Genomic DNA, 24,697 nt, shown 5'->3' with positions numbered 1-24,697 from the left:
TGTGTGTGTGTGTGTGTGTGTGTGTGTGTGATGTGAGATGTTACCCCACTCTTCCACCAAGGCACCTGCAAGTTACCGGACATTTTTGTGGGGAACGGCCCTAGCCCTCACCCTCCGATCCAACAGGTCCCAGACGTGCTCAGTGAGATTGAGATCCGGGCTCTTCGCTGGCCATGGCAGAACACTGATATTCCTGTCTTGCAGGAAATCCTGTACAGAACGAGCAGTACGGCTGGTGGCATTGTCATGCTGGAGGGTCATGTCAGGATGAGCCTGCAGGAAGGGTACCACATGAGGGAGGAGGATGTCTTCCCTGTAACGCACAGCGTTGAGATTGCCTGCAATGACAACAAGCTCAGTCCGATGATGCTGTGACACACTGCCCCAGACCATGACGGACCCTCCACCTTCAAATCGATCCCGCTCCAGAGTACAGGCCTCGGTGTAACACTCATTCCTACAATGATAAACGCGAATCCGACCAGCCCCACTGGTGAGACAAAACCGCGAGTCGTCAGTGAAGAACACTTTTTGCCAGTCCTGTCTGGTCCAGCGACGGTGGGTTTGTGCCCATAGGCGACGTTGTTGCCGGTGATGTCTGGTGAGGACCTGCCTTACAACAGGCCTACAAGCCCTCAGTCCAGCCTCTCTCAGCCTATTGCGGACAGTCTGAGCACTGATGGAGGGATTGTGCGTTCCTGGTGTAACTCGGGCAGTTGTTGCTGCCATCCTGTACTTGTCCCGCAGGTGTGATGTTCAGATGTACCAATCCTGTGCAGGTGTTGTTACACGTGGTCTGCCACTGCGAGGACGATCAGCTGTCTGTCCTGTCTCCCTGTAGCGCTGTCTTAGCGTCTCACAGTACAGACATTGTAATTTATTGCCCTGGCATGTGTGTGTTGCGTGTGTGTGTGTAGTATGTTTGTGGTGTGTGTGTGTGGAGTATGTGTGTGTGTGGAGTATGTGTGTAGTATGTGTGTGTGTGTGTGTGTGTGTGTATAGTATGTGTGTGTTGAGTATGTGTAGTATGTGTGTGTGTGTGTGTGTGTGCAGTATGTGTGTGTGTGTGTAGTAGGTGTGTGTGTAGTGTGTGTAGTATGTATGTGTGTAGTATGTGTGTGTGTGTGTAGTATGTGTGTGTGTGTGTGTGTGTGTGTGTGTGTGTGTGTGTGTGTGTGTGTGTGTGTGCGCGCGCGTGCGTGCGTTAGTGTGTGTGTGTGTGTATGGACCAGAATAATGCTCTTTAAGCTGTAATTGGTTTGTGGCGTTGTACTGCTGCAGCTCCTAGTTGATTTATGGGTCTTGCCAACGCTCAGCTAACAAGGGCTATAAATTCACCTCTCTGCTCTGCTCCCAGTCATCAACAAGGGACAAGCAAGTGGGGTGAGAGTGCTAGTGTGTGTGTGTGTGTGTGTGTGTGTGTGTGTGTGTGTGTGTGTGTGTGTGTGTGTGTGTGTGTGTGTGTGTGTGTGTGTGTGTGTGTGTGTGTGTGTGTGTGTGTGTGTGTGTGTGTGTAAGTGTCACAAATCCAGGTTCCCTAGTTAACAAGAGGTCTACAACACAACAGGCCCTATATGTCTTCATGAGAGGGATGAAAATAACCTCTTCATCTTCTGATGACAGGGATCTGACCCCTCTATGAACTCTGAACCCTCAACCCTGGAGTGAGAGTCTAACCAGTTTTCCCAGGCATTTCCATCGAAAAGAAACCATGGGCAAAGTTCATAGGAGCATATCAAATTAGGTGTGAAATTAAAGCGTCTTTACTTTGGGGAAATGAAGGTATAGATACATTTTTCAACTATTTTCCATCTTCAAAATGATGCATAAGTAAGGGCTTTGATTTGTGGATAAACAGATGGAAAAGGGGTGTTAGAAATACATTAAAACACAGTAATGTTGACGTAAAGACCCAGGTGTAACAGAATTACTGCAACTCAATTGGCTACAATGGGAAATGATAATAGTCACAAACCACAGTTTGGTCACCTGTCCTCCTTTCTACTGGCATACTGTTGTGTTCAGCAGATCTGTTTTCTTTCTCTTTCTGTTGTCTGGTGGCCAAACTCTCTCTCTCTCCCCCTCTCTCTCCCCCCCCTCTCTCCCTCTCTCTCTCCCCCTCTGTCTCTCTCCCCCCCCTCTCTCTCCCTCTCTCTCCCCTCTCCCCCCTCTCTCTCCCTCTCTCCCCTCTCCCCCCCCTCTCTCTCCCTCTCTCTCCCCCCCTCTCTCCCCCTCTCTCCCCCCCTCTCTCTCCATCTCTCTCCCCTCTCTCTCTCCCCTCTCTCTTTCCCCCTCTCTCCCCCCCCTCCCTCTCTCTCCCCCCTCCCTCTCTCTCTCTCCCCCTCTCTCCCTCTCCCTCTCTCTCCCCCCTCTCCCTCCCCTCTCTCTCTCTCTCTCTCCCCCCTCTCTCCCCCTCTCTCTCTCCCTCTCCCTCTACCACTCCCACTCCCAATCCCACTCCAGTTAATGTCACCTCTCCCACCTACCCATGAGCCCCCTCTCTTTTTATTTACTGTAACCAGCATCCTCACCCACTGAGCACCGATGTTGGATGTTCATGGACGTTGAAAAGTAGTTGGAATTTGGTCAGTCCACCCTAGCCTTGATGTTATTGTTAATGTCCACAGACAGACCAGACTGGACCAAATCTGAACCTATTACAGACATACTGTATGTATCACAAGATTGAATAGCACAGTACAGTACAGCACAGTGAGTAGAGCTCAGCAGAGTACAGTACAATACAATACAATAGAACTATGGTGGGCTGCATTTCGGCCAAGTATACTACACTCCCCTGAAAGTCAGTCAAGAGCCATCACTCTCCACCTTCAGCACTCTCCTCCGCCAAACTGTTCTCAGGTCCTCTGATGCCCTGAAGCAGACTTGAGTAAGGGAAATCAGTGGTCACATCAGAGGACCAGCTTTTCTGCAGACTCTGTGGGTAGATTCTCCTCAGACAACATGTAGCACCCACCTGGGTCAAGCTGACATCCGCTAGATTTCGCTAAAGCGCCGGAGACTTACTACACATCAATTATTGGGATAGTCCAAACTTGAACTGAGAAATCCACTCAAAACTACAAAAAACACTTTGATGTCCAAGCCAGTGCCATCTCCAGTTTCAAATAAAAGCAAAAGCTAGCTAGCTACCCTATGGTTATCTTGACAAAACTATGCCATCCTAATATTGAGTTGCATCCCCCTTTGCCCTCAGAACAGCCTCAATTCGTTGGGGCATGGACTCTACAAGGTGTCGAAAGCGTTCCACAGGGATGCTGGCCCATGTTGACTCCAATGCTTCCCACAGCTGTGTCAAGTTGGCTGGATGTCCTTTGGGTGGTGGGCCATTCTTGATACACACGGGAAACTGTTGAGTATGAAAAACCCAGCAGCGTTACAGTTCTTGACACAAACCGGTGCTCCTGGCACCTACTCCCATACCCCGTTCAAAGGCATTTAAATATTTTATCTTGTCCATTCACCCTCTGAATGACACACATACACAATCCATGTCTCAATTAAAAATCCTTCTTTAGCCTGTCTCCTCCCCTTCATCTACACTGATTGAAGTGGATTTAACAGGTGACATCAATAAGGGATCATAGCTTTCATCTGTATTCACCTGGTCAGTATATGTAATTGATAATGTTTTGTACACTCAGTACTTATTAAGCTAACAAAACAAAACGTATATAAAACTTTTTTTTTAAAAACACATAAAAAGTTGTCTGCCTAGGCGACCTTATGGCGCCATGGCGACCAAGGAACTCATATCCATAATAATGCATTTATGTGTAGTGCAGCTCAGGGACCCATGATGCAATTCAGTTACCGTAATACCATTAACGGGTTTAAATCCACTTCAATACTTCCATAAGCTAAAATATTTTTTTTTACTCAAGGTGCGATTTCATAGCTGACACCCCCATTCTTTCTGCGGACAACTGTGAATGTTAATTCAGAGCAGATATTTAACAGTTTTGGGAAAATGTGGTCACATAAAAACCTGAGGGAGATTATACCGCATCTACACAGTTCTTCCACTAAATTAGTTTTTGTACATATTTCAATGGAAATTGTTCAAAGTAGTCCTACATTTTAAAGTGAAAAAACTTCATCAAAGCGTAATTCCGTTACTGTGGAATTGCCCTCCCCCTATGGGTTTCCCAGGTGGTTCGTTTCAACCTGTAATCCACTGACTGTCACATCCTCTCTTACAGTCCAAGCACAAAACGACGTCCATGTAACGATGTGCGCTGAGAGTCAGGAAGCAAGTTCAGGGAGTGAGTGTTTTAATAAAATAAACGGAACATAATACAAAATAAGAACCACGAACAACGCACATACATAACACAGGAACAGAAACAATGACGCCTGGGGAAGGAACCAAAGGGAGTGGCATATATAGTGATGGTAATCAGGGAAGTGATGGAGTCCAGGTGAGTCTGATGATGCGCAGGTGCGCGTAACGATGGTGACAGGTGTGTGCCATAACGAGCAGCCTGGTGACCTGAAGGCAGGAGAGAGAGCACACGTGACAGTCTAACAGCTGTGTAAACGTACTGTGATGCTCAGCTCGGCTGTTGCATCCCGACTTCCCACGCAACTACAAAGGAGGGAGCAAAACACAATCCGCTTTTTAAATCAACAACATGAGTTCTATGGATTCTGGAATGGATTCTGGAGTTCTCTTCAAAGACATGATATCCTTACTGTAATTATATAGGTCTAGCCTACAGTACTACTCTCCATCACAGGAGAGTTCTGGTATCCATTGGCCCCCTTTGACTCAGCTTTGAACATCAATCATGAAACATACACGGAGCTCTGGGAGGGTCTGAGCCTCTTTTTCATCTAAAAATGAAGCTTTTATAGCTCTATGCAGCAATGTGGATCCATATTGTAACTAGCTATACTGCTACTGTCTGATGGTATACTGCTACTGTCTGATGGTATACTGCTACTGTCTGATGGTATACTGCTACTGTCTGATGGTATACTGCTACTGTCTGATGGTATTCTGCTACTGTCTGATGGTATACTACTACTGTCTGATGGTATTCTGCTACTGTCTGATGGTATACTACTACTGTCTGATGGTATTCTGCTACTGTCTGATGGTATACTGCTACTGTCTGATGGTATACTGCTACTGTCTGATGGTATACTACTACTGTCTGATGGTATTCTGCTACTGTCTGATGGTATACTACTACTGTCTGATGGTATTCTGCTACTGTCTGATGGTATACTGCTACTTTCTGATGGTATACTGCTACTGTCTGATGGTATTATGCTACTGTCTGATGGTATACTGCTACTGTCTGATGGTATACTGCTACTGTCTGATGGTATACTGCTACTGTCTGATGGCATACTGCTACTGTCTGATGGTATACTACTACTGTCTGATGGTATACTGCTACTGTCTGATGGTATACTGCTACTGTCTGATGGTAAACTGCTATTGTCTGATGGTATACTGCTACTGTCTGATGGTATACTGCTACTGTCTGATGGTATTCTGCTACTGTCTGATGGTATACTACTACTGTCTGATGGTATTCTGCTACTGTCTGATGGTATACTGCTACTGTCTGATGGTATACTGCTACTGTCTGATGGTATACTGCTACTGTCTGATGGTATACTGCTACTGTCTGATGGTATACTACTACTGTCTGATGGTATACTGCTACTGTCTGATGGTATACTGCTACTGTCTGATGGTATACTGCTACTGTCTGATGGTATACTGCTACTGTCTGATGGTATACTACTACTGTCTGATGGTATACTACTACTGTCTGATGGTATACTGCTACTGTCTGATGGTATACTGCTACTGTCTGATGGTATTCTGCTACTGTCTGATGGTATACTGCTACTGTCTGATGGTATACTGCTACTGTCTGATGGTATACTGCTACTGTCTGATGGTATTATGCTACTGTCTGATGGTATACTGCTACTGTCTGATGGTATTCTGCTACTGTCTGATGGTATACTGCTACTGTCTGATGGTATTATGCTACTGTCTGATGGTATACTGCTACTGTCTGATGGTATTATGCTACTGTCTGATGGTATACTGCTACTGTCTGATGGTAAACTGCTACTGTCTGATGGTATACTGCTACTGTCTGATGGTATACTGCTACTGTCTGATGGTATACTGCTACTGTCTGATGGTATACTGCTACTGTCTGATGGTATTCTGCTACTGTCTGATGGTATACTGCTACTGTCTGATGGTATACTGCTACTGTCTGATGGTATACTGCTACTGTCTGATGGTATTCTGCTACTGTCTGATGGTATACTGCTACTGTCTGATGGTATACTGCTACTGTCTGATGGTATACTGCTACTGTCTGATGGTATACTGCATTCTTCATCACTGATGAGTCATTTGACAGTTTAGAGCTAGCATTCTGCGTCTGGGGCCTATGACTGATTTACATGGGTTGGGGCTAAGAGTTTGACTTTCTGGCCCCTCGTGAACGCTTGAGTGGAGCAGTGCAGTTGCATTTCCTGTCTGTCAAAATGTTCAATGGCTCATTTGAGAATATATCTTAAAAGTCTGGAGACAATCCTGACACGTTCTGACCTGTAAAGGTGTTATTTGTTAGTGTTTAGTTTGGTCAGGACGTGGCAGGGGGTATTTGTTTTATGTGGTTCAGGGTGGTTGTGTGTATGTGTCCATGTAGAGAGGGGTATTTGATTTATTAGTCCAGGGTTTTGGGATATTGTTCTATGTTAGTTTATTTCTATGTTCTGTCTAGTCATTTGTATTTCTATGTTTAGTTAATTGGTGTTGGGGCCTTCAGTTGGAGGCAGCTGTCTATCGTTGCCTCTGATTGAAGGTCCTATAATTAGGGGTGTGTTTGTATTGTGGATTGTGGGTAGTTGTATTCTGTTTTGTGTTCTTCACCTGACAGAACTGTTAGTGTCGTTTCCGTTAATTGTATACGTGTTTCATTTTGTTTCTCCTTCTTCAATATTAAAAAGAAGATGAGTATACACTTCCCTGTTGCGTCTTGGTCCTCCACACACGACACGCGTTACAGATTCCCCGACTGCGATTAATCCAAGACGAAATTGCAAAACATGACCTGGCAGTTGCATGCTGAGGACTATATTATCATTATCTTCAAATTAATATTGTTGCTAGGAGCAGAAACAGTAGTAGTTATAGAGCTGTAGTAGTTTAATGGATGACAGTTCATGAGTTTTTCCCAGAAGAAAAGAGTCAGACTGCTAAACATGCTGAGCTAGGCTATTCCTCCCTGAAACCAAAATTAAAAATGTAAAAGACAACCAGGCCTTGGCTATAGACTACAACTGAGCTCGAGGACCACTTTGGGGCTTCTTCAGTTTCCAGCTAAATTTCATGACAAACAGAAAGAGGGGTCGGTTGGATTGTCTCTCTCTTTCTCTCTCTCTGTCTCTCTCTCTGTCTCTCTCTCTGTCTCTCTCTCGCTCTCTCCTGTTTTCTTATTCTCATTCTACAGCACGATCCTAGAGTGGGATGAAGGATCACTTGGAACCAGAGCACCATTTGCTGGGGATCTAAAGGCAATTTGAAACCATCAAGATAATTTATCGTTCTATCAGACATGGAGGTGATGCTGTTTCAAAGCTATCTCCCACTTCTCCCCTCTCTTTTCCCACTTCTCCCCCTCTCTTCTCCCACTTCTCCCCCTCTCTTCTCCCACTTCTCCCCCTCTCTTCTCCCACTTCTCCCCCTCTCTTCTCCCATGTTCCCTCTCATCCCTTCCCATTTTAAGTGGAAACTACTATTGGGCCATATTTCATGGAGGATTTATATAGTGTGTGTTGGGGGGGGGGTTGATACGAGGTCGATCACACACCGTGGACTAATGTCATAATAACCCTAATCCTCCCTCTGGGCACTCTGCCGTCTCCTGTCCCTTCAGATAGGAAATTAACCAATCTACTCTGCCCCTCCTCGTCTAGCCAGTGGACAGGAGGACCACACGGGCCGCCTTTAAATAAATAGAATCAGGACAATCCTAGAATACCTCGGAGCAGAATGTCACAAACGGCCCATTTAGCCTCCTAGTTGGTCTGCCGGAGCTCCAGCCAAGAGTGGGAGACGAGTAGAAGAGGAGGGGTGGGCGGTTTAGGTGGAGAAGGCAGAGAGATGCCAAATGTCTGGGTCAGGAAAAAATTACATGACAACTAGACTAAATGTAAATAAAGATAGCGGAGTTGTAATTCAATCTGGCAACCCGGCCCTCTCCCAGACTGGAGCTAAGCTTATAAATCACAACTCTAAACCTTCTTAAGAACACCCCAGCCACAAACACGGCAGCCGCTCCACAATTAGATTTTTTGTCAGCCGCTGGACTGGCCTCCGGAGTATGTCCCTCTCTCCGTCTCACACAAACACTGCCGAGACAGGACTTATAAGGTCCAGCACCATTAAAAACACAGGGCTCATACACAGCATTAGTCAGTTTAAGGGGATATTGTAGCTCTTCACCACAACATTAAATCAAACAAATCTACACAATGCAGGCTTGTAATCTGTTTTTATGTTCAATTGTTAATGCCAATAAATCTGGGAATAAACCAACTACCAAGACTAATCTAAACAGCGATATTACATGTAACAGCAGGTTTTTTTCAGGCAATCTGCACTTACCCGTCTCTTCGTCGATGGCGAATCGTCCCAGTCCACTCCCATCCCGGATAGAGTACTGGATTTCCCCATCTCTACCATTGTCGTCATCCCGGGCCGTGACTTGGAGGACGGTGGTCCCGATGCGAGCGTTCTCCTTCACCGATCCCGTGAGGGCGAAGTGGGAGAAGTAAGGAGTGTAGAGGTTCTCGTTCACATCTATCACCTCTAGTTCCACGAAGGTGACAGACAGCAGAGAGACAGGTCTCCCTTTATCCTTGGCTCTCACAGTGAGGTTGTAGATCTGTTGCGTCTCGTAGTCCAGCTCCTTGATCAGTCGGATGGCCCCGCTGGCCTTGTCCACCTCAAACTTCCCGTTGTAGTCATTGGCCAGGGAGTATCTAACCTGGCCACCCAGGCCAAGGTCTAGGTCCTGGGTCTCGAGCCAGGCCACCACGGTACCCACTGGCAGGTCCTCCAGGGCCCGGGTGTTGTAGACACTGGGGATGAATGCTGGGGGGCAGTCGTTAACGTCCTCTAGAGAGATCTTCAGAGTGGTGACTGAAAACTTCTGGTTCCCTTTCTCTGCACAGTCACGAGCCTCGATCTTCAAGTTGAAGTTGGAGACAAACTCCCTGTCCAGCTGGCCAGCAACATACACAATCCCGTTAGAGCTGTTGATGCCAAACTGGGTGGTGCTGGTCAAAACGGAGTAGACAATTTCTCCATTAGGCCCCAGGTCTTTGTCAGTGGCCTCAACCTGAATGACATCGGTGCCGATGGCCATGTTTTCAGGAATTACGGTTCTATAGCCTCCCTCCTGCAGGAATTGAGGTGCATTGTCATTAGCATCTTCTATGTAGACGGTGAGCAGATGCCATGCGGTTTTCTGTGGCAGGCCCAGGTCGTAGATAGTGATGTTGAGGAGGTATCTGTCTCTTTTCTCTCTGTCCATGGGCAGGAAGACGCTGATCAGCCCACTCTCCATGTCGATGGTGAAACAGCTGTCTGTGTTTCCATCCGAGATGGCGTACAAAATCTGACCGTTAAAACCTGTGTCGCCGTCGTAGGCGTTGACCTTGAAGACACTGGACCCGACCTTGAGGTCCTCGCGCACTGATATGTCTGCGGGAAAGGCCTTGTCAAACTGAGGTGTCTGTCTGTTGACGGAGAAAAGGTCAATGAACCCTTCCTCGATCTTGGGCTTGGTTCTAGCTTTGGACTTATTTAGTAATTTCTCAGCTAGCTTTTGGGCGACTCTGGTCTCCCTACAGTTGAAGTTCTTGGGGGGAGATTTCCCATGAACAATAGAGATGTTCACGAACATTGGATCGGAGAAGTTCTCTCCATCTGTGGCGGTTATTTTCAAACTGAAGATACTATTTTTTGGACTGGCAGTGGAGAGGGACCTCCGTAGAGTCAGAACCCCTGAGTCAGGGTTCAGGTCAAAGAATCCCCTCTCATTCCCTTCCAGGATCTTGTACTTCACCAGCTCTAGCTCATCTATGTCGATGGCAGACATGGTGGTTATCACCTCGTCGGTGGGGAAGTCCCGAGAGACCACTCCCTGGCACGCCACTTTCTCGAATAAGGGTTGGTTGTCGTTCACATTCTCCAGATGGACAGTTACGTTGACTTCACTCTCTCGTCTGTAGGGGGAACCCCAGTCAGAGGCCCTGACCACAAACACGTAGCTCTCAGACGAGGACTCAAAGTCCAGCTCCTGTGTGGTGGTGAGGATTCCAGAGAACTGGTTGATTTTGAAGGGCAGGGGCTGAAGGCTGGCTATGCTGTATGTTATGTATCCATTCTCCCCGCTATCACCATCCACAGCGGACACTGTCAGCACGGTCGATCCCATGGGAACGCTCTCGTTGACGAACACCTCGTACGAAGACTGAGTGAAAGTTGGGGTGTTGTCGTTGGCGTCCTCGATGGAGACCCGAACTTTGACCCTCAGCTCGCTGTCCATCTCCACCACCTCCAGGTCAAACACATCCTGAGTGACCTCCGTGAACCAGCGAGTTGTTGAGATCACGCCAGTTAGGGTGTTCATCCGGAAGTAGTAGGAGTCTGCCGAGGGGGTCAGGATATATTCAGCATCGTCTGGCTCAGGGGTGATTTTCACCACCTTTACGATCATGCCTGGGGGTGAGATTTCATTGAGACTAATTTCGTATGACTCCTGTTTGAATTTCACTTCCACAGCCTGTGGTCTCTTCACCATGATGTGCACAACCCTGACCGCAGAAAACCTTTGTGGGGCACCCTTGTCCTTGGCCTGAAGAGTGAGGTTATATCCATAAGGGAAGTTCTCCCAGTCCACTTGGTCAGATGCTTTGATAGCGAACTCATTGCCCTCTGACCTTTCCAGAATGAACTGCTTCAGAGGGTCTCCGGCCACTATAGACACAGACTCAATCTCTCCATTTAACCCCTTGTCCAGGTCTTCTACAGTGACCACTGCATACACAGGATCCTTGTCCAACCATGAGGGGACATGGGTGACCACATTCAAGAACGGCACATGATCGTTGACACGCTCTACATGCACAAAGAGCTTTGCCGTACTGCTGACACCGTTATTGCCATACAACTTCATCCCGCGGTCCACCGCCTGGATTTCTAGGTCGTATCGGTTCTGCTCCTCAATGTTCAGTTTCCCGCTGAGGGAGACCACACCGCTAGTTGGGTGCACGGCAAACAGCTCCATTTTCTCCTTAAAGAAGTAGTAAAATTCCCCGTTGGAGCCGACGTCAGCGTCAGTGGCTGTAACTTGTGCTATGCTAGTCCTGAGGGGGGTACTTTCTGCTATGGTGACTGAGTATGTGGTGGGCGAGAATAGAGGTCGAAGGTCATTCATGTCCAGGACCTGGACAGTCACTTTGGTCCAGGTCTCCAGAACCTCCCCTTTGACAGAGGCTTTCACTGTCAGTAAGTAGCTATCCTGGATTTCTCGATTCAAGATGGCTGCGTTGCCGCCTTTAGTCCTTATGCGTAAGAAGCAGAAATCTCCCAGCATGTACTCCTCTGCTTTAAAGAAGCCTTCTTCATCCCCGGAGGTGATCCTGTAGCGGATTTCCCAGGAGCGCTGGTCTAAGTGGATGCCCATTTTAACTTTACTGTTGGCGTAGGTGCGCGCCGCGGAGTTCTCGTACACAGTGGCATGGTAGAATGGCTGAGTGAAGAGAAAGTGAGGGCCGTTGGCGGGGCCCTGGGGATGCCCCTGGGGGTCCTGGCAGCAGCAGTGGTGCGGCTGGGAGAGTAGCAGCAACAGGGCCAGGCAGACGAGAGGGGCACGCATGCCTATGTAGCCCCACTGGCCCATATTCACATCCATCCCATCATCACTCTTCCATCCTGCAACTAAAGAGAGGAGAGAGACATTAGCCATGGGGGAGATAGGGGGAGACTGGGACAAAGGGGAAAGGATTTACAACCACAAAAGACATGCCACATATCCTGCAACTTGACCTTTGACCTCTAGGCCTAACATGCTACAAATTATCCATTCGATTGTGAAGATTGATTGGATGGGGGAGGGGGAAGGAGATGACGGAATACATAGTAACCATGCAACCGTAGGAGGTATGACATCATTGTGTGTGGACTCTATGTGGACACTCAATTGCACGTTTTCGAAAAACCAGGAGGTTTGGTTCTAGAAGCTAAGAACAAAATAATTGCATGGCTAGTGGAAGGAGGAGTGGAGCATCACAAAAACACACACATACCAAAGAAAACATACCACTATTAGACTGCAGGAAAGCTGAAGCTAGAAACAGATCCCTTTATCATAATACTATTCTTGACCTACAAGAAAAACTGCAACGGTATGTCTCGAAAACATGTCATATATCTTCATAAACAACAACCCAGATATGGCTCAAACTGGGAGTAAAATAGGCCTTCTGTTAGTTTCTTTAGGCCTTCTGTTGTGCTTAGTTTCTTTAGGCCTTCTGTTGTGCTTAGTTTCTTTTTTCTTGTCAGAAAAAGAAGGAGCTATTCTGAAATAAGTGGCCACAAATATGCTCTAATCCGGGTACTGGGAGAAACCCTGATCCGGTAAATGCCATGTTGGTCGAGATAGGAGCGCCACCGCAGTCGGGGTTATGATGACTCGACGTTTTCCACCGCAGTGACTGCAGGGTGGACAGGAAGAGTCCACATGTCCGAGAGAACTTCGAATAAAATGCTGGATAAAGAGAACTGCCACACACCCACAAATGCACACTCATGCACACACATGCACGCACACACACATGCACGCACTCTCTCTTTCAAAACACTCACCTTCAGCACTACGAGTCCCTCGACAATTCTATGACCTACAAAAACTTCTGCTTTTTAACAGTGGCCAAACCACTCGGCTGAAACAATGAAAACCACCATCCAAAACCTACATTTAAATAAGACCCATAAGTCATTTAGGGAACAAAGATCCACAATCCACCAAAGAGAGTGTGTCAAATCAAATGAAATGTATTGGTCACATACACATATTTGTGAGTGAGTGAGTGAGTGAGTGAGTGAGTGACTTGACATTTTACTATATTAAGTCCACACAAGAATAGTAAACCAACTAAAACTCAGAAGTGAGGACATTTTGCCGGCCCTCACTTTTAAAAAGGCTATTTTAGGCTTAAGGGTTAGGTTATTGGTTACGGTTAGTATTAGGGTTAAAATTAGGGTTAGGGGTTAGTGGTTAGGTTTACGGTTAGGAGTTGAAGTTAGGTTTAGGATTAGGATTAGGGGCTACGGTTAGGGTTAGGTTTAGGGAAAATAGGGGTTAGGGAAAATAGGATTTTGAAAAAAGTCCCCACAATTATAGTAAGACATAGCGTGTGTGTGTGTGTGTGGTGTGTGTATGTGTGTGTGCGTGCGTGCGTGTGTGTGTGTGTGTTGTAGGCTGGTTGGTATGCCTTTCACACAGCACAGCCCAGAGAAGCTTGGTGAACATCCCCAAGGATAAAGAGGCTACTGCATGAAGAGCTGTCAGTTCAAACACTCCTTCACTCTGAGATGCAGAGACAGGGAGAACGAGGGGTTAAAAAGGAGGGGGGGATGGGGACGAAGAGAATTGAGAGAGAGAGGTAGAGGGTAGAGAGAAGCACAAAGAGTTTAAAGACTGAAATAGTCAGTGAAAGGGATAGGAGGCAGAGAGAGGGAGCGTGGGTAGAGAGAGAAAGAAAGAGAGAGCATGGGTAGAGCGAAAGAAAGAAGAGGGGACTGTAATAGATACGGTGAGAGACAGAGCGAGAACGAGAGAGAGAGAGAGAGAAGATGGGGACTGTAATAGATATGGTGAGAGACAGAGAGAGCAAGACAGAGAGAGCGAGCAAGACAGAGCGAGAGAGAAAGAGACAGAGAACAAGACAGAGAGAAAGAGCGTGGAGGGTTTGGAAACAGTTTTTTTCCTTCTGGTTAGGCTAACTTGATAATCAAACAGCATGCTTAAAACATCAGACATGCTCAGTACACATTTTATTAAAACACATAGCTTGTGTTTATATACACTACATTAGAGGTCGACCGATTATGATTTTTCAACGGCGATACCGATACCAATTATTGGAGGACCAAAAAAGACGATACCGATTAATCGGCTGATTTTTCCCTACTTTGTTTATTTATTTGTAATAATGACAATTACAACAATACTGAATGAACACTTATTTTAACTTAATATAATACATCAATAAAATCAATTTAGCCTCAAATAAATAATGAAACATGTTCAATTTGGTTTAAATAATGCAAAAACAAAGTGTTGGAGAAGAAAGTAAAAGTGCAATATGTGCCATGTAAAAAAGCTAAGGTTTAAGTTCCTTGCTCAGAACATGAGAACATATGAAAGCTGGTGGTTCCTTTTAACATGAGTCTTCAATATTCCCAGGTAAATCTTAGGTTGTAGTTATTATAGGAATTATTCTCTCTATACGATTTGTATTTCATATACCTTTGACTATTGGATGTTCTTATAGGCACTTTAGTATTGCCAGTGTAACAGTATAGCTTCCGTCCCTTTCCTCGCTCCTACCTGGGCTCGAACCAGGAACACATCGACAACAGCCACCCTCGAAGCAGCGTTACCCATGTAGAGGAAGGGAAACAACTACTCCAAGTGTCAGAGCGAGTGACGTTTGAAACGCTATTAGCGTGCACCCGGCTAACTAGCTAACCATTTCACATTGGTTACACCAGCCTAATCTTGGGAGTTGATAGGCTTGAAGGGGTGGGTATAATTTGTGGAACGTTCCAACAGGAATCTGTTCCAAAAAACGTAAAGTAAAAGGTTGCCAACCAACAACGCATACAAAGTAGCAACGCATACAAACCTAGCTAACTAGCTGCCGAATAGGCATCAACTCACCACATAGCTTATTCTTAATGTTTGTCCATAAGCAACCAGAGTGAGGACAGACATTTTTCGGAATAAACGTGCTGAGTGAAAAACGCAATGAAATAGACCACTCACTACCCGGTATCTTATTCTGCCGCTATACAACTTTGTATGCGTTGTTTTTTGGCAACCTTGTTATTTACGAAGTTTTTGGAATAGATTCCTGTTGGAACGTTCCACAAATTATACCCACCCGGCTTGAAGTCATAAACAGCATGAAACACAGCGAAGAGTTGCTGGCAAAACGCACGAAAGTGCTGTCTGAATGAATGCTTACGAGCCTGCTGGTGCCTACCATCGCTCAGTCAGACTGCTCTATCAAATCATAGACTTAATTATAACATAATAACACACAGAAATACGAGCCTTAGGTCATTAATATGGTCGAATCCGGAAACTATCATCTCATCTCGTGGAGTGCAATGTAAGGCAGGTGGTTAGAACGTTGGACTAGTAACCAAGGTAGCAAAAAACAAATCCACGAATCCGCCCTGAACAAGGCAGTTAACCCCCGTTCCTAGGTTGTCATTGGAAATAAGAATGTGTTCTTAATCTGACTTGCCTAGTTAAATAAAGGTGTAAAAAAAGTATTATCTTTCAAATGGTGTAAAAAATAGTCATATGTTTGAGAAATTGAAGTTATAGCATTTTTTAGGTATTTCTATTTCGCGCCACGTGATTCCACTGGCTGTTGAATAGAGTGGGACGCTAACGTCCCACCTAGCCCAGAGAGGTTAATCGGTCGACCTCTACACTACATGACCAAAAGTATGTAGACACCGGCTCGTCAAACATCTTATTCCAAAATCATGGGCATTAATATGGAGTTGGTCCCCGCTTTGCTGCTATAACAGCCTCCACACTTCTGGGAAGGCTTTCCACTAGATGTTGGAACATTGCTGCGGGGACTTGCTTCCATTCAGCCACAAGAGCATTAGTGAGATCGGACACTGATCTTGGGCTATTAGGCCTGGCTTGCAGTTCAAATTCATCCCAAAGCGTTCAAATTCATCCCAAAGGTGTTCGATGGGGTTGAGGTCAGGGCTCTTTGCAGACCAGACAAGTTCTTCCACACCAACCATTTCTGCACGGGAGCATTGTCATGCTGAAACAGGAAGGGCCTTCACAAAAGTTTGAAGCACAGAATCATCTAGAGTGTCATTGTATGCTGTAGCGTTAAGATTTCCCTTCACTGGAACTAAAGGGCCTAGCCCGTACCATGAAAAACAGAGGCAGACCATTATTCCTCCTCCACTAAACTTTACAGTTGGCACTATGCATTCAGGCAGGCAGCATTCTCCTGGCATCCACCAAACCCAGATTCGTCCATCGGACTGCCAGATGGTGAAGCGTGATTCATCACTCCAGAGAACGAATTTCCACTGCTCCAGAGTCCAATGGCGGCAAGTTTTTCACCACTCTAGCCAAAACTTGGCATTACACATGGTGATCTTAGGCTTGTGTACGGCCATGGAAACACATTTCATGAAGCTATCGACAAACAGTTATTGTGCTGACCTTGCTTCCAGAGGCAGTTTGGAATTCAGTCGTGAGTGTTGCAACCGAGGACAGACGATTTTTATTCGCTACGCGTTTCAGCACTTGGCGGTCCCATTCTTTACGCATCAGTAATAGGAGGGCACAGGGAACCATCAGGCCCACATCAGTAATAGGAGGGCACAGGGAACCATCAGGCCCACATCAGTAATAGGAGGGCACAGGGAACCATCAGGCCCACATCAGTAATAGGAGGGCACAGGGAACCATCAGGCCCACATCAGTAATAGGAGGGCACAGGGAACCATCAGGCCCACATCAGTAATAGGAGGGCACAGGGAACCATCACACCCCGCATCAGTAATAGGAGGGCACAGGGAACCATCAGTACCACATCAGTAATAGGAGGGCACAGGGAACCATCAGGCCCACATCAGTAATAGGAGGGCACAGGGAACCATCAGGCCCACATCAGTAATAGGAGGGCACAGGGAACCATCAGGCCCACATCAGTAATAGGAGGGCACAGGGAACCATCAGGCCCACATCAGTAATAGGAGGGCACAGGGAACCATCAGGCCCACATCAGTAATAGGAGGGCACAGGGAACCATCAGGCCCACATCAGTAATTGGAGGGCACAGGGAACCGTCAGGCCCACATCAGTAATAGGAGGGCACAGGGAACCATCAGGCCCACATCAGTAATAGGAGGGCACAGGGAACCATCAGGCCCACATCAGTAATAGGAGGGCACAGGGAACCGTCACACCCCGCATCAGTAATAGGAGGGCACAGGGAACCATCAGGCCCACATCAGTAATAGGAGGGCACAGGGAACCATCACGCCCCGCATCAGTAATAGGAGGGCACAGGGAACCATCACGCCCCGCATCAGTAATAGGAGGGCACAGGGAACCATCAGTACCACATCAGTAATAGGAGGGCACAGGGAACCATCAGGCCCACATCAGTAATAGGAGGGCACAGGGAACCATCAGGCCCACATCAGTAATAGGAGGGCACAGGGAACCATCAGGCCCACATCAGTAATAGGAGGGCACAGGGAACCATCAGGCCCACATCAGTAATAGGAGGGCACAGGGAACCATCAGGCCCACATCAGTAATAGGAGGGCACAGGGAACCATCAGGCCCACATCAGTAATAGGAAGGCACAGGGAACCATCAGGCCCACATCAGTAATAGGAGGGCACAGGGAACCATCAGGCCCACATCAGTAATAAGAGGGCACAGGGAACCATCAGATAAGAGCCCTCAGATCTGTGACAACGATTCTGACGACAAATTACCACAGACAAGAGCTATAGTGTGTGTGTGTGTGTGTGTGTGTGTGTGTGTGTGTGTGTGTGTGTGTGTGTGTGTGTGTGAATTTTGTGTTGAGTCTGTGTTGAGCCCTAAGGCAACAGAAGATGGCATTCAAACTGAACTTGTTACAGTGCTTCCGTGGCACTGGTAATTGTTTTTACCTCAACGGTCAGGTTATGATGCGTGTGTGTCTGTGTGCTGATTGTAATACCAGCGGACATAACAGTGGAGCTTGGGCTTAACTCACACAGGAGTTTGGCTGACCTGGTTGATCCAATGTGCGCATATTTGTGTGTGTGTGTGTGTGTGTGTGTGTGTGTGTTTCCTACTGTTTGTCCTCTACCTGATACAACGTATCGCCTGTCTACCTAACCTAACTAGACCCCCAATGACAAATACATGCTTCACAGAGCACACTTCTCTTTATGTTAAGCTCAGCATCAAATCTGCAGTGTGTGTGTGTGTGTGTGTGTGTGCGTGCGTGCGTGCGTGTGTGCGTGCAAGACGAGAATGGAGAGAAGGGAAAGAGAGAGAGAATAAGAGAGAGGGGAGGAAGAAAGGAGGGGGGAGTATGTGTGAGGCGTAACTGCTGTTATATGAGCAACTGTGTGTGTGAATTAGGGCAGTCCCCAACTAAAGAAAATCTTGGTCTATCGAGAGTCGTTCTGTTCTTTCAACCAATTGATTGGTCGAAATGTTTAAACTAATTTTTCCATATATAGACAGACACCCTATGAGTTTGAATAATAGCAACAACATATGCACTGAGCTTGTCTGATGCTTTAAGCACACTGTTTGATTAAATAATTAAGACACACAAATGACTCAAGAAAGAGCCTGATGGTCACGCTGTGTTAAACAAAAATTGCAGTGAGTGCCTGTGTGACTGGTGCAAGATGTCTCGCTCTCCTCCCTACTGCAGCGAAAAGGCACAAAAGTGCAGGAAGTGTTTATTGCACTGTCCATGCTGAAGCTGCCACATTATTTCAGCCATTTAGTTTCTTACTTGTTTCTGACTCAAAAGTTCTGTTACTGAAATCCCTTATTTGTTTAGGAAACATATTCCCTATTCCCTCAACCCTTGCTCTCTTTATGTGAAACATGTAAACATCACATGCATGTGACCAATAGGGCCTGACCAATAGGACCTGACCAATAGGACCTGACCTATAGGACCTGACCAATAGGGCCTGACCTATAGCCTATCATAACCACATCAATAAACTGGTTATAACAAACTCTGAACACAGTAATGTTGACAGCAAAATGGATGCAGATGTCATGACGTTGGCCTGTGGGTAAGGTTTATGACCCCCCCCATAAATACCTTTCTCCCTTCCCCTCTCTTACTGACCCTACTGAAGGACTGCCGTCCTGTTAAATATAGAGAGTCTGGGAACATCAAACAAATGGGGAAAGGAACCATATTTTGGTAATAAAACCAGTTGGAAATATGCTTGATAACGTAATGAGTATGTATGTCAGGTTCGTTGTTATCTGGGACATTATGATTGATGACAGGACGACATAAACTGTACCTGAGAAAGTATACACCCTCTAGTTATCAGAGTCACATGGAATTGTTATGCAATTGAAATGTTTGATATTGAAATTGTTTGTTAGGAGATTAAATGTAATTTTAGCTTCCAAATGAAAGAATTGGGTTTTCATAAGGAAAGTGCCCTGCTCGATCAGTGGCCCAACCCTGTGAAGAGACAGGGGTTATAAACGATGAAACACCTCCTTCCCCCTCTCCACTATATAAGCCTTTGATGAAAAGATAACCAGTAGTTCCAGTATGGGAGGTCTGCAGCCTCTACGTTAGAAGGACACACATGTAAAGGACAGAACTAAGCCAACCTCGGCGTGAGCTATGGTATGAACTGGTATGAACTTTGAGCTTATTCACTACAGAAGTGATACTTCCTAGCCGTTGAGTTAGCCGCTGCTAACGTGGGCTAGGAAAGGACGGACGACGGATCCAGTCTAACAACCAGACGAAGATACCACCACGTATCCAATTTACCACCATTGACATTCTTCCACTACAGGAAGATCTGTTGGCCAACCCGGCCAGCATCTACGACCAATCTACCGAAGCGCAGCTCAGAGTAAATATTTATTGCATTTTCCTTTTCCAAATGGGCGGTAATTTAGCATGCATAAGATAATGTATTTACGATAGCATAGCTGCTGTTTCTTTGTTCCTAAATCTTCCCGCTCTTTCATTCAAGCCCAACCCCCTTTCCTTTGTGTAACCAGCCATGATACAGGTTCGGTCCACCGGGACGTTTTCTGTATGACATCCTTGGTGTTCTGTGTATTTGTAATTCTGTGTGATTAGTTAGGTATTTAGTAAATAAATAATTAAACCCAATTTTGTATTGCTGATTCAACTTGTTAGCCAGGGTTCGTGAAGATAACCAAGAATTTACAACTTTCATTATGAGACTGAAAATAAGTTAACCTGTTGGGGCTAGGGGGCAGTATTTTCACGGCTGGATAAAAAAAATGTACCCGATTTAATCTGGTTACTAATCCTACCCAGTAACTACAATATGCATATACTTATTATATATGGATAGAAAACACCCTAAAGTTTCTAAAACTGTTTGAATGGTGTCTGTGAGTATAACAGAACTCATTTGGCAGGCAAAACCCTGAGACAGATTCTGACAGGAAGTGGATACCTGATGTGTTGAATTGACTTTAAGCCTATGCCATTGAAAAACAAAGGGGCTGAGGAATGTTTTGGCACTTCCTATTGCTTCCACTAGATGTCACCAGCCTTTACAAAGTGTTTTGAGTCTTATACTGTGAGATCTGACCGAACAAGAGCCTTGGAACGGTGATGGCCCATTAGACACCTGGCGCGCGAGTTGATGTTGGGTACTCTCGTTCCAATACGTTTTAAAAGAGAACCCAATCGTCCGCCTTGAATTTTATTCATGTTCTGGTTAAAAAAGGCACTAATGATTTATGCGATACAACGTTTGACATGTTTGAACGAACGTAAATATATTTTTTCCGTTCGTGAAGTGAAGTGAAGTCCGGCTGGCTTAGATCATGTGCTAACAACACAGAGCTTTTTGGACATAAATGATGAGCTTTTTTGAACAAAACTACATTCGTTATAAACCTGGGATTCCTGGAAGTGACATCTGATGAAGACAATGAAAAGGTAATGGATTATTTACATAGTATTTTCGATTTTAGATCTCTCCAACATGGCGGTTAGTCTGTATCGCAAAGCGTATTTTTCTGGGCGCAGTGCTCAGATTATTGCAAAGTGTGATTTCCCAGTAAGGTTATTTTTAAATCTGGCAAGTCGATTGCGTTCAAGAGATGTAAATCTATAATTCTTTGAATGACAATATAATATTTTACCAATGTTTTCTAATATTAATTAATTATTTTGTTGTGATGACTTGACTGCCGGTTATTGGAGGGAAACGATTTCCTGAACATCAACGCCATAGTAAAACGCTGTTTTTGGATATAAATATGAACTTGATAGAACTAAAAATGCATGCATTGTCTAACATAATGTCCTAGGAGTGTCATCTGATGGAGATTGTAAAAGGTTAGTGCATAATTTTAGCTGATTTTATGGTTTTGGTGACGCCTGTCTTTGAATTGACAATACATTACACACAGCTATTGACAATGTACTCTCCTAACATAACCTAACTTTATGCTTTCGCCGTAAAACCTTTTTGAAATCGGACAACGTGGTTAGATTAAGGAGATGTTTATCTTTCAAAGGGTGTAAGATAGTTGTATGTTTGAGAAATTTGAATTTTGACATTTATTTGGTTTCAAATTTGCCGCTCTTGAAATGCACCTGCTGTTGATAGGGTGCGCCACGCGTGGCACGCTAGCGTCCCAAATAGCCCCAAGAAGTTAAGGGTTAATATTGACTGCTATCGATGTAAAATATTACTAAGTATTTTAAGAGTTTATTCGGAAGATAACAGCTCTATAAACGTTCTTCCGTGGTGCCCCGACTTTCTAGTTAATTACATTTACATGATTAGCTTAATCAGGTAATATTAATTACAGAGAAATCATTTTATAAATTAGCATGTCATATCACTTAATCCGGCATAGCCAAAGACACGACACAGAGGACGTGAAAAATAAACTTGAAATGGCCAAATGTTTGCTGGTTGCTCAGGAGGGAAAGGAGAAGTCAGATCTGTGGAAGACTTAGTTGACTCAGTTGTGGAAACTACTGGAGATGAAGAAAAAGGACGGTATAGGAGCAAGCATTGGGTAAGTATTATGTGTGCCAAACAGTTGCTGTTAGATAACAATATTAGATTTCTGTCTTACTATTTGTTGCAGTGTAAACAACACTAAATAAAAAAGTGTACCAAAGAGTCTGTTCTCACAACAACAACAAAAATATATACAATACAAGTCAAAGGTTTGGACACACCTACTCATTCAAGGGTTTTTCTTTATTCTTACTATTTTCTACATTGTAGAATAATAGTGAAGACATCAAAACTATGAAATAACACATATGGAATCATGTAATAACCGAAAAAGTGTTAAACAAATCAAAATATATGTTATATTTGAGATTCCTCAAAGCAGCCACTCTTTGTCTTGATGACAGCTTTGCACACTCTTGGCATTCTCTCAACCAGTTTCATGAGGTAGTCACCTGGAATGCATTTCAATTAACAGGTGTCCCTTGTTAAACGTTTTTGTGGAATTTCTTTCCTTCTTAATATGTTTCAGTTGTGTTGTGACAAGGTAGAGTTGGTACACAGAATATAGCCCTATTTGTTAAAATACCAAGTCCATATTATGGCAAGAACAGCTCAAATAAGCAAAGGAAAAGACAGTCCATCATTACTTTAAGACATGAAGGTCAATCAATTTTCAAGAACTTTGAAAGTTTCTTCACAAAAAAACATCAAGCACTATGATGAAACTGCCTTTCGTGAGAACCGCCACAGGAAAGGTAGACTCAGAGTTACCTCTGCAGCAGAGGACAAGTTCATTAAAGTTACCAGCCTCAGAAATGTCAGCCCAAATAAATGCTTCACAGAGTTCAAGTAACAGACATATCTCAACATCAACTGTTCAGAGGAGACTGTGTGAATCAGGCCTTCATGGTCAAATTGCTGCAAAGAAACCACTACTAAGGGACACCAATAAGAAGAAGAGACTTGCTTGGACCAAGAAACACAAGCAATGGACATTAGACCGGTGGAAATATGTCCTTGGGTCCAAAAGAGTACAAATTTGAGATTTTTGGTTCCGACCGCCGTGACTTTGTGAGACGCGGAGTAGGTGAACGGATGATCTCTGCATGTGTGGTTCCCATCGTGAAGCATGGAGGAGGAGGTGTGATGGTGGTGGGGGGGGCTGGTGCTTTGCTGGTGACATTGTCTGTGATTTACTTAGAATTCAAGGCACACTTAACCAGCATGGCTACCACAGCATTCTATAGAGATAAGCCGTCCCATCTGGTTTACGCTTAGTGGGACTATCATTTGTTTTTCAACAGGACAATGATCCAATACACCTCCAGGCTGTATAAGGGCTATTTTACCAAGAAGGAGAGTGATGGAGTGCTGCATCAGATGATCTGGCCTCCACAATCAACCAACCTCAACCCAATTGAGATGGTTTGGGATGAGATGGACCGCAGAGTGAAGGAAAAGCAGCCAACAAGTGCTCAGCATATGTGGGAACTCCTTCAAGACTGTTGGAAAAGCATTCCAGGTGAATCTGGTTGAGAGAATGCCAAGCGTGTGCAAAGATGTCATCAAGGCAAACGGTGGCTACTTGTTGAAATAACTTCACACATAACTGTCAATTTATTGGGAAAAAAATAATATTATGGAATGAAATTTAAAAATAAATAAACAATCCTGTCTGAATCGTCCTCTGGAATAACGAAAATTCTGGGTTAATAATTATATAACCAACGTTCTCTAGTAATACTAGTCCTGTGCGAAAAGGGCTTAGCATAATTGTTAAATGTGCCTGGCTTTACAAATCATTCCATATAAACTCAGCAAAAAAAGAAACGTCCTCTCACTGTCAACTGCATTTATTTTCAGCAAACTTAACATGTGTAAATATTTGTATGAACATAACAAGATTCAACAACTAAGACATAAACTGAACAAGTTCCACAGACATGTGACTAACAGAAATGGAATAATGTGTCCCTGAACAACAGGGGGGTCAAAATCAAAAGTAACAGTCAGTATCTGGTATGGCCACCAGCTGCATTAAGTACTGCAGTGCATCTCCTCCTCATGGACTGCACCAGATTTGCCAGTTCTTGCTGTGAGATGTTACCCCACTCTTCCACCAAGGCACCTGCAAGTTCCCGGATATTTCTGGGGGGAATGGCCCTAGTCCTCACCCTCCTATCCAACAGGTCCCAGACGTGCTCAATGGGATTGAGATCCGAGCTCTTGCCTGGCCATGGCAGAACACTGACATTCCTGTCTTGCAGGAAATCACGCATAGAACGAGCAGTACGGCTGGTGGCATTGTCATGCTGGAGGGTCATGTCAGGGTGAGCCTGCAGGAAGGGTACCACATGAGGGAGGAGGATGTCTTCCCTGTAAAGCACTTATTTCCCTCATTAAAATGCAAATCAATTTATAACATTTTTGACATGCATTTTTCTGGATTTTTTGGTTGTTATTCTGTCTCTCACTGTTCAAATAAACCTACCATTAAAATTACAGACTGATCATTTCTTTGTCAATGGGCAAACTTACAAAATCAGCAGGGGATCAAATACTTTTTTCCCTCACTGTATGGAATCATGTAGTAACCAAAAA

The 24,697-nt window shown here is 45.0% G+C and overlaps 1 protein-coding gene across 6 annotated transcripts in view; it reads right to left on the bottom strand.

Moving 5' to 3' along the window:
- Window positions 1–24,697, bottom strand: part of LOC115163664 (protocadherin Fat 3) — a 325,153-nt gene that overhangs the window by 199,496 nt on the left and 100,960 nt on the right. For all 6 annotated transcript variants that reach the window (XM_029715717.1, XM_029715715.1, XM_029715718.1 and 3 more), the window contains one exon: window positions 8,675–12,016. In XM_029715717.1, coding sequence (XP_029571577.1) covers window positions 8,675–11,990 — 3,316 coding nt within the window. In that variant the 5' untranslated portion in view covers window positions 11,991–12,016. The remainder of the gene's footprint in view (window positions 1–8,674; window positions 12,017–24,697) is intronic.

The sequence above is a fragment of the Salmo trutta genome, chromosome 26 (genome assembly GCF_901001165.1).
Source record: "Salmo trutta chromosome 26, fSalTru1.1, whole genome shotgun sequence".
Lineage (NCBI taxonomy): Eukaryota > Metazoa > Chordata > Actinopteri > Salmoniformes > Salmonidae > Salmo > Salmo trutta.
Note: the sequence above shows the minus strand (reverse complement) of the source record. Positions and strands in the feature narration are given on the sequence as shown.